Below are 10,563 nucleotides of genomic sequence, written 5' to 3'. Positions count from 1 at the left end.
GATTCTGATACCTGAACTTGCGTATCCGCCGATAGTAGGAGCACTAATCCGATACTAGTGTAAAATATAATTCATTATGTTTTAACAGCTGAATACTGCTATCCCTATATGGTGATATGATGTCAAACAGCTGTATCCCTGTATGGTGATATGATGTCTAACAGCTGTATACTACTAAAGACAAAATTCAGAAGATTAGACAAACAGTCAGTGCCTCCATATCAAGTCCAGGATATGTGTTGTCACAGTGTTCAAGCAAAAATAGTTCCAATATGACAGAATTTCACACGATCAACCATACAAACCTGGAGGACATTATTCAACATCTGAAACCTCGACCTGTTGCCTTGATGTTACTCCAACGGGACTTTTCAAAAAGTTTCCAATTGTTTGACTTATGATCTTACAGATTGTGAACACATCTTTCTTTCAGGTATCTTTCCACAGGCCCTGAAAACTGCAGTAATCAAGCCACTCTTAAAAAAGAACAACCTAGACAAGTCACTAATGAGCAACTATAGGCCAATATCAAACCTTCCGTTTTAAGTAAAATCATTGAAAAAGTAGTCTTTCAACAACTCAACCATTTCTTGTCACTAGCAACAGTTTTGATACCTTTCAGTCGGGTTTCCGACCACACACCACAGCATGAAACGGCTCTTGTCAAAGTCTTTAATGACATCCACCTAACCAGATAATGGCAAAATTTCAATTTTAGTATTACTTGATCTCAGTGCTGCATTTGACACGGTCGACCACGACATACTACTAGACCGATTGGAAAACTGCGTTGGCCTTTCTGGCTCAGTACTAAATGGTTTGAATCTCCTAAAGAATAGGGATTACTTTGGTCTATAGGTAATTATGCATCTGAGAGTACAAATATGACGTGCGGAGTTCCGCAAGGCTCCATTCTGGGGCCTCTTCTGTTTAACATCTACATGCTCCACTGGCTCAGATTATGGAGAAAAACAAAATAAGTTACCAGTTATGCGGACGACACACAAATTTACATAACCTTATCGCCAGGGGACTATAGTCCAATACAAAAACTGACTAAGTGCATCGAAAAATAACGGCTGGATGTGCCAGAACTTTCTGAAATTAAATGAAGGAAAAACTGAGGTGGTTGTTTGGAGCAGAGAGGAACGATAAAAGTCTTCGCTCAGCTTCAAACAACAATGTTAAAAACAACAGACAAAGCCAGAAATCTGTGTAGTCATGGACTCAGACCTGAACTTTAACAGCACACATTAAGACAATTACAAAGTCAGCCTACTATCACCTTAAGAATATATCAAGGGTTAAAGACTTATGTGTCAACAGGATTTGGAAAAACTTGTCCATGCCTTTATCTTCAGTAGACTTGACTACTGTAACGGGGTCTTTACAGGTCTCCCTAAAAAATCAATCAGACAGCTGCAGCTGATTCAGAACGCTGCTGCTCGAGTCCTCACTAAGACCAAGAGCTGGATCACATCACTCCAGTTCTGAAGTCTTTACACTGGCTTCCTGTGCTCAAAGAATTGATTTCAAAGTACTCTTGCTAGTTTATAAATCACTAACGGTTTAGGTAAAATATATTGCTGATCTGCTACTACACATAGAACCACCCAGACCTCTCAGGTCATCTGGGACAGGTCTGCTTTCTGTCCCAGAGTCAGAACTAAACGGGTGAAGCAGCTTTCAGTTTCTATGCTCCCATATCTGGAATAAACTCCCAGAAACCTGTAGATCCGCTGCTACTCTCAGTTCTTTTAAATCAAGGCTGAAGACCTTTCTATTGATGCTGCCTTTCTTTAAATGACTAACATTTCTTTAAATTTCTTATGCGCACTGTAAATTTTATTCTTGTGTTTTATGTTTCTCTTTGTTTTTAACTGTCTATTCATGTGTTTTACCGGTTTTTAATGCTTGTGATTTTTAACTGTTTTTACTTGTGTTTTATCTGTTTAACTGATTTTGTGTAAAGCACTTTGAATTGCCTTGTTGCTGAAATGTGCTATACAAATAAAGCTGCCTTGCCTTGCCTTGCCTACTATCCCTGTATGATGATTTGATGTCTAACAGCTGTATACTACTATCCCTGTATGATGATATGATGTCTAACAGCTGTATACTACTATCCCTGTATGATGATATGATGTCTAACAGCTGTATACTACTATCCCTGTATGATGATATGATGTCTAACAGCTGTATACTACTATCCCTGTATGATGATTTGATGTCTAACAGCTGTATACTACTATCACTGTATGGATGTGATATGATTTCTTTCGTTGTTGACGGTCTGGATCAGGTTAAACTCTCAAACAATGAATGCCACATAACTTTCTTTTATTATCCTGTTTGACAGTCAGTTATAACAGAAAAAGAACATAAATAAACTACTTTAACGTAGATCTTATTTAGGGCTTTATTACGTGGTATCGAATCGTGCATAAACTCCAATACTTCCCGATAGCGTTTCAGGCAGTATCGGATCGGACCATCGCTAATTTTTACTATACATTCAGGAGCTGGCAACACTTACAATAAGTTGTGACAGACGTAAATGTTCTGATATCATCTAGGGATGCTGCATAAAATCCCCAACATTAATGTCACGTGACGCCACAATCATCAATGTAATTTAGGATTAGGGTTATTAGGACGTTTAGTATTACTATCTAACAACTAACTCTAGCGTTACAACACGTAGCTAGCAAGCTAGTACAACACCGTGGTCGAGTCTCGTAGCAAGTACTTTTACTTCAAGTACTTCTTGTTGGTGGGGAGGGGAACAGTTGATGGGTTTACTAGTTAGCTACATTATGAGAAAGTACAACAGCTAGCTAGCTAGCTAGCTAACGTCAACTGGGCCAGTAATTGCTAAATAAACACACTGGAAAACCACGTTAACTTCCGCACACTAGCAGCCGCTGATTAAATTCAAACTTACCTTTAAACGTGTGTGGACGCCTTACAGGACTCTAAACTAGAAAATACTTTAGTAGCTCGAAACGTTAACGTGTCGCGACTTTGCTTGGCTGCCCTGCAGTGCCTTGACATGCCAAAGTGACCACGCCCACCCCACCCACCAAAACGACATCGTGACGTCTGCTGCTACAACTGGAAGGAGGAGGATGTTATTGTTGTGACAACCCCGTTTTAGCGCGAATGTATAACTCCTAATTAAAGATTAAGCTTTAATTTATATACCGGAAGTTGTAGTAAACTATTATCTGACTAACTCATTACTTTTTAATCACGTGAACACTTTTCACCAGTGGCGTGTGGCGTGCAACTTTTTTTTTTACATTGCTGTCATTTAAGTTAGCTTGTTTCTAATTGCTCAAATTAGGTCAATTTATTTTGAAAGGTTTTTACTTACCGGAAGTCTTACTGTGTTCTCATACTTGCATGGACGCAAACTTGATCAATTTCAAATTGTTGTGCAGTTGCTGACTGTGGCTGCTTTAAGGGATATGTTGCAGGGTTTTATGTTTGAAAGCAAGATAATACTAATAGTATTACTATGAACATAAATGTGAATACCCTTGATGATACACTATATACAGTATATATATAATAATAATAATTTAATTTCTCTGCTTGGCTCCAACTCACATCTTGAGCTAGCATCAAGTCAAGGAGACTCCTCCTATATTATGTTCAATTTCTTTTTGATGCACATAAGAAGAAAAAGTCCCACGTCTGTTACAACTTGGTTGTGAAAATGAATTTAGTATTTCTTTATTTTCATGACAAGAAGACAGCATCAAACATGAATAAAAATAACGTATTTGATAATTTGACATAAAAAATATTGAAGTAGAAGCTGGTTATGGTTTTGTAGGTAATTGTTTTTGGACTTGCATTGCATATCATATTTACATTTAAATTAAAATACGAATAAAATCAAAGTCCATGACCAAAACATGTAGAAAATATAAGACAATGCCACAGTGATCGGTGAAAACAACATATATAAACAACACTTACATGTACACTTTGTAAAATGTATTTCCATAACAGTCAGAACATAGTGTCGGCTCCTAAGACAGAGTGAACTTTTAGTGTACATCGTAAACATGCATTTTACCAAATTAAGCTTACTGATATCATATTGTATCAATCATATCAAATCAATAATATAACAATAAACTTTATTAATAAAGAACTTTTCAAAACAAAGTATTAAAAGGTTGAACCAGGTTTAAAACAGTTCAGGCCTTAGGCAAATAAAACCAGACATTTTAAGTAATACAAGAATTTCATTGAAGAAAAAAAAAAGGATAACATATCCATATCCAATGATAACGTAAGACGATAACATGAACAGAAATAAACAAATAAGACAAGATACAAATTTAGACTGTGTGATTGAATTAAAAAAGTAAAGTTTTTTTTTTTTTTTTTAATTGAATAGCGATAAAAGAGGTCACTGATTCTGCAGGTCTCAGACCCTCAGGCAGGAACGAGGGCTGATGGGATCGAGCCGGGCAGCTGCATTTTCTACCGACTGAAGGCTTTAGATGGCTTTTTTGCTCAAACCTAATAAATTTAGCTGAAAGAAATAAAGCATAGCTTCTTGAGATCGGGCGATAAAGAAACAACGTAATCTTTTGAGATGTTCCTTAGTTAACAGGATTGAATTGGTTTATTTGTTTTTCAAAAGACAGGTCGCTGTCAAATACCATACCCGGGATTCTGGCTGTAGGTTTGAAATTTGAAGACAAGAATCCAAGATGTTTTGTAAACTAGGGTTGTACTTTAGAGGACCGAAGATAATGACTGTATTTCCATATTGCTTGTATTTAACTGAAGAAGAGTTTGGGACATCCAGTACTTTATATCTGACCGTTTTCCCCACAGTTTTTATTGAGACATAAATGTACACTATTGTATCATCTGCATAACAATGGTACTGCAATTTGTGTTTGTTTTTGATATGTCCTAGGATGGAGCCTTGGGGAACACCACAGGTCAATGAGACCAGGGATGAGGAGGCATTGTCCATTGCTACTCAGAAACACGTGTCTGATAAGTAAAATTTAAAACATTTTAGTGTAGTACACCTCAAGGCGATCCAATACCGAGTGATCCACGGTATAAATGCGAAGCTCAAATCCAGAAGAATTCAAAATGAACCAGGATTAGCTTTAAGTAAAGGGTCAATTGTTACTCTGATTAATATCAGAATATTCACCACTATGACGTTCATGGAAACCTGATTGACTGTTGTCTCACATATCATACATATTTAAGTAAACAATATGGAACTGAATAATTTTTTTTTTAAAGAAACTGACTAAAGTACAAAACCACAGCGAGGACACAGTGTACAGTTTTTTTGGGTGTAAATCTACAAAACGCATTTAGACAAACTTATTAATCCATCATGTAAACATGACTAATTATACCTGATAGTCTTTGCTTTGTCCAATGTCTATGATTTCAATGGAAATGTATACAGCTTCATTTCCCAGGGACCAACAAGCAAGTGGTCATTGTAATATGATGACATGCTGGAGGAAATACCAATATTAGCAGAACCATGGAAAAGTTAGCACTCCACCCCTTTCATGTAGACGTTCTGATTGAGATGGCGGTTATTAGCTGCTGCAATTTTTCCACAAAACCAAAGAGCTTGAGTCAAGCCACACTAGTTTAAATTAGTGCCTTGGAAACTGTGCAGTTCAATGACCTTAAGTCTTAATAATCCCGGCACTTGAGTCACATAAGGTCATATGTTGGTGTCACAGCTATCTACATGTTAGGACATGTTTGACAATATAATGATATTGTCAAACATGTCCTTCCTATGGCTTTATACTATTGGTCCATAGTATATAGAAATTGTAGCATGGCTGCCAGACTAGATGTTGCATGCTCATGCGATATTCTGAGGAGAATCGTTGGTCCTCAGGATACATCACTGGACGGGGCAGATGCTGAGCGGTCAGGGAGAGGTGTGTCGCTTTGGGGGGGCCTTAAACTCATGGTATTGAAGAAGCTCACCACCTGACCTGGGACTTCTGCCAAGACGCTCTGAGCAAGGACTTCCTGAGGACACTAAAGAGAAGGAGTAGAGAGACAGAGTGATAAACATATACGACAACATGTACAAGGAAATAGCATCGCTGCAGATATTTGTATGCTTTCAGGCTTAATAAAAAAAGGTTTGGCAGAAGATTTGACAAAAGCCTTAGTTTTAAATATAGTGAATAAAAGCAATAGTATGATATTATGGGAAATTGTATTTTATTACTTTCTGGCAAAGAGTCAGATGAGAAGATCAACACCTTTGTCGTATCTGAACACTAAATATATGTCCGGTGAGTTTGGCAGAAAACAGGGTGAAACAGCTAATATCTTGTATCTTGTTTGTTTAATCTGTATAACATTTTTTTTTTTTTTTTTTAAACTAGGGGTGTTAACGGGTAACTTTGGTTTTCTCGACCCGGACCCTTTTATCTATGTTTTGTGTAAAAGTGACTGATGTGATCAACAGTATTGAACGAGAACGCTGTGACCCGGCAGACACAAACCAGGCTGCAATATAATCCTATGGGGCAAATGTGCATCGTCAATTCCGTCACCCTAAAGTGCCGTTTTTGCTACTGACAGGCTCAGATAATTAAGTGTCTGACACCATTATGGAAAGGTTCCCTACAGAGATATACCTTTTTTTACAGAGTAAAATCTCTTATTTACCCAGAAACACTTAAGGGATTGCTATTGTTACACCCACCAGACTCCATTTAAATAATCAATACTTTTAGTGTGTATAAAGCCAACATATTTCCACATGTAAGTGGGTGAATTAATGGTTAATTTCAACCAAACCAGAGTGGTGATTGTTGGAAAAGTTGACAGGAAGTGCTTGCATGCCGGGTTGAAACTGTAAACAAAGAGGGAGGAAGACTGAGGGCTAAGCACTAGGCTAAAGCTAGTCTCGCTTTGCTAGACCTTTCTCCATAGCGCTGCGGGGGAGGATCTGGCTAGTCCACACAGCCTTCTGGGATGGGAGTAAAACGTGCTCTGGTTTATTGGCATTTCTTTAAACCAATCACAATTGGCTGCGCTGGGAAAATAGTCTCAGGAAGGAACTTGTTTTGGTGGAACATGTGTACGTTCAAAGGTTGTTTTACTCGTGAGAGAGAAAACTCAGACCGGTCAGATAGTCTAGCTAGCTATCTGGATTTACCCTGCAGAGATCTTATGAGCAGTTAACCAGAGTCCTCAGAAATCCAGCAGAGGTTAGAACGCCATCACAAAGAAAGCGGAAGGAAACGGACATCTAGCAAAAAGACATTCATCCGGCGGAATTTCCTGCAGCATCGGAGCAATCCCGGAACTTTGTGGATATAGGCTAGGCTAAAGCTAATTCCTTATCAGCAATTACTACGCCGCAGTCTTTATTAGGCAAAATATTTAGGTTATCGGAAAGGGAAAAACGATTTTTGGAAGTTGTGAATCAATTCAGAATCTTAGAAGATAAGACTGGCAATTCTTGCATTAATCGATTCTTTCCAACACCCCTAGTGAAAACCACTATTTGCAGTTTTATGGAGCATTATGTGCCGGACAACATCTAGGCTCTGAGCAGTCTCCAAGAAATAGTCAATCCCACTCTAAAAGCATTCTTGAGTTAGAATTTTAAGCAGAGATTGTCCATGCCCTGACAAGTCACACTCATATAGACCCAGAGTACATGATGACATAATGTCCTGCATACTGGGAATTGGAAAGGATATAGAAAAAAACCCCAGAAAAAAACAGGGTGGTGAATTAAGCTTGCAACTAAGCTTCTACTGAATCTTATTCAGCTTTGGACAGATGCAGGAAAGAAGGGGGATGGGGTTATGTAGGTGCTGGAGGTACTCCTACATTTCTAGGAAGGAGTGGGCTCCCTGGGGGGCTTCAGGTCAAATAAATTGAAGAAGGAGGTCACTTGGTCAGGCAACTCTGCCAGTACGCTTTGGGCAAGGGCTGCAATGCCTGCCTGAAATAAGATGTTTAGACATTCAAATGTGTGCAGTAATTAGGAAATTAATTTTAAAGAAACGTATGTCTACAAACACTTTGCTTTATGATATAGCTTACATTCTGGAACTGCCTGAATGGCACAAACTGCACGATGTCCCGCAGGGCAGCCTCGCCTACAGCGGAGCGTAAAATCCCGTCGTCTCCATCCAGGAACTCCATGGCACTGAAGTCCGCCCCCCCTACCCCGACGATGATGATGGACATGGGCAGACGAGAGGCGTTGACGATGGCGCTGCGCGTCTGATCCATGTCGGTGATCACTCCGTCAGTGATGATCAGCAGGACAAAGTATTGCTGTGAAAACATTGACATGAGAGGGAACGACACGAGAAACTAATTAATAAAATGAAGTGGAAGTGGTTTCCACCTTCACTCACTCGCATTATGTGGAAAAGAAGAACTCACCGTTGAGGTTATTTTGTCTCTATTTAGAGGCTACTTTCAAGCGACAACTATGGGGAACAAACATTTGCGCACAACGGCCACAACAATACTACTTTGATTGATTTTAAACTTCCAGCAACTCACAGAGGCCGTCTCCTGCTTTAAGGCTTGCAGGCCAAAATTGGCTACGTGGTTGATGATTGGGGAAAAGTTTGTGGGACCGTAAAGCTTCACCTGGGGCAGGCACTGCTGGTAGGCTTGGACAACACCCTCTATACCTAAAACACACACACACACACACACACACACGTTAACAAAACTAAGTCTTACGGGACATTGAGAACCATTTTATACATATTTCCATGTACATAATTCCAAATTTACAGCCCTCTGCAACGTGATGATCCATTTATAAAAAACAGTGCAAATCCATATTCGCTTGATAAATGACTTTAACGCCAATTGATAATGTAAATTGTTGTCACTTTTTCTGGTGACTGATAAACTGATCAATCATTTCTCCACTAGTTGGTGCAGAAGTTACATGGTGCTTTGCATATTCCATGCCACATTTTTCCCGTAGTCACCAAATCTGTAAACAGCTAAATGTCCTACATGTCTATCATGAAACGCTCACCCCCAATTTCCACAGGATGCGTAACCCCCAAATTCCTTATGGGAATTTTCACATAAGCTTCAGCCTATTATTACCTGCACAAAATGGATTTGATGGGTTGAAGTTGATGGGAAACTCGTGGGAGACCTGCAAAACACAGCTATTAATCTAGGTCTCACAACAATCCATCACTTATGACCTTAGTTGCATGGATACATTTCAATATCCAAGTATGTGTTTAACTAACTACAACGAAACAATAACTAACTTAATAACACAAACAATTACCTGCCATGAAGGAGGGAGCTGGGCTCCGAATCCAAAAGCAGGGAACATCTTGTCACTACAGGGGATGAAATAAAATAAGTGTTATTGTCAAAGTATGTTTACACATACAAAGGATCAGCCTGGAGCCCTGGTGATAGACATAACGAGACATTTAAGGAGATTACATTAAGGCTTCTCATAGAGAAATAGTGAATACATTTAATTTCCTCATTTAACATTAGAGAAGGAATTTGGTTGCCTGTTTTATAATATCCGATAAAACACAAACATTGAATGTTAGGACGTTAAAGTTATAGTGCGTAGATTCTGTCTCCCCATGAGGAATTCTAAGTAATGACAACAAAACTGTCGGTGCAACCACACGATAAAACCCTTTTGTGATGATTCCTTTTGATTGGCTGCATATGGCCTCATTTGGGAATTGCTTGAATGTAACGGACATTGAATAATATAGAAAGTTACACACTAAAGCTTTAAATTGGGACTCTCCATTAGCTCATACGCACCACAAAGCCTGGAAATTCTGTTATTCATCCATGCAGTTGGAATGACAATTGAAAATATAGGCAGTGGGGGGGGGGGGGGGGGGGGGGGGGGGGATATAGAATTTAATTATCTGGTTTAATTAAAAAAACTGATTATGTGCCCAAGAAATGATGATTGAAATAATAAATGTAATGTATTACAGTGGTTTAAACCCACTGTTGGTGTTTTTGTTGTTGAAACATTTTAACTAACTCTTTTTGGTCTTAAAGCTATAGTGCGTAGTTTCTGTCGCCCCCCCATGTGTAATTCTAAGTAATGGCAACAGCGCTGTCGGTGCGTCCACATGAGACAAGCCTTCTGTGACGGAGTACGCCCCCTCCCCATTCATCCACCCGCGCAGTTTCTAGTAGCCGAGGGGGAGATGGAGGATTACCAATAAAAACATGATGGACTCTTCAGAAGAGGTTTTCTTTGCTCGCGCTTCTGCACGGAAAGGTCGCCGGACGCCCACAATCTTCTAAACATAGTCATACTGAGAGATACAGAGAGAGGTGTAGGGAGTTGATGGTCTTAATTCTATTCAAACTTATTTGGCAATGCCTTGAATGTAACGGACGTCCATTAAAGTGTGCGTATTACAAAAAAAAAATCACTTTATCTGGGATTTGGGGGGTTATTTTGTGTCTCTGGTGTTTCCACACGCACACAAACTTGGAAAAACAACTACCCATGCTGTTTTGAGTGAGATCCGG

General features: G+C 39.1%; 2 protein-coding genes across 7 annotated transcripts in view; both read right to left on the bottom strand.

Annotated features, from left to right (window-relative positions):
- The window catches only part of LOC116672312 (copine-3), a 15,120-nt gene extending 12,041 nt beyond the window's left edge, over positions 1 to 3,079 (bottom strand). For 4 of the 5 annotated variants that reach the window (XM_032504063.1, XM_032504068.1, XM_032504064.1 and 1 more), the window contains exons 1-2: positions 2,945 to 3,016; positions 2,709 to 2,712 (exon numbers count right to left, since the gene is read on the bottom strand). The gene's annotated coding sequence lies outside the window, so the exon portion shown is untranslated. Of the gene's footprint in view, positions 1 to 2,708; positions 2,713 to 2,944 lie in introns of all 5 variants that reach the window. The other variant, XM_032504065.1, reaches the window with a different exon arrangement.
- Positions 3,080 to 3,852: 773 nt separating this feature from the next.
- LOC116672313 (copine-3) overlaps positions 3,853 to 10,563 on the bottom strand; it is a 15,204-nt gene continuing 8,493 nt past the window's right edge. Inside the window, exons 12-17 of one of the 2 annotated variants that reach the window (XM_032504070.1) lie at positions 9,326 to 9,380; positions 9,133 to 9,184; positions 8,566 to 8,699; positions 8,095 to 8,331; positions 7,879 to 7,993; positions 3,853 to 6,060 (exon numbers count right to left, since the gene is read on the bottom strand). In XM_032504070.1, coding sequence (XP_032359961.1) covers positions 7,883 to 7,993; positions 8,095 to 8,331; positions 8,566 to 8,699; positions 9,133 to 9,184; positions 9,326 to 9,380 — 589 coding nt within the window. In that variant the 3' untranslated portion in view covers positions 3,853 to 6,060; positions 7,879 to 7,882. The remainder of the gene's footprint in view (positions 6,061 to 7,878; positions 7,994 to 8,094; positions 8,332 to 8,565; positions 8,700 to 9,132; positions 9,185 to 9,325; positions 9,381 to 10,563) is intronic. The other variant, XM_032504069.1, reaches the window with a different exon arrangement.

Source organism: Etheostoma spectabile, chromosome 22 (genome assembly GCF_008692095.1).
Source record: "Etheostoma spectabile isolate EspeVRDwgs_2016 chromosome 22, UIUC_Espe_1.0, whole genome shotgun sequence".
Lineage (NCBI taxonomy): Eukaryota > Metazoa > Chordata > Actinopteri > Perciformes > Percidae > Etheostoma > Etheostoma spectabile.
The sequence above is the reverse complement of the archived record's forward strand: the minus strand, read 5'-3'. Positions and strand labels throughout refer to the sequence as shown.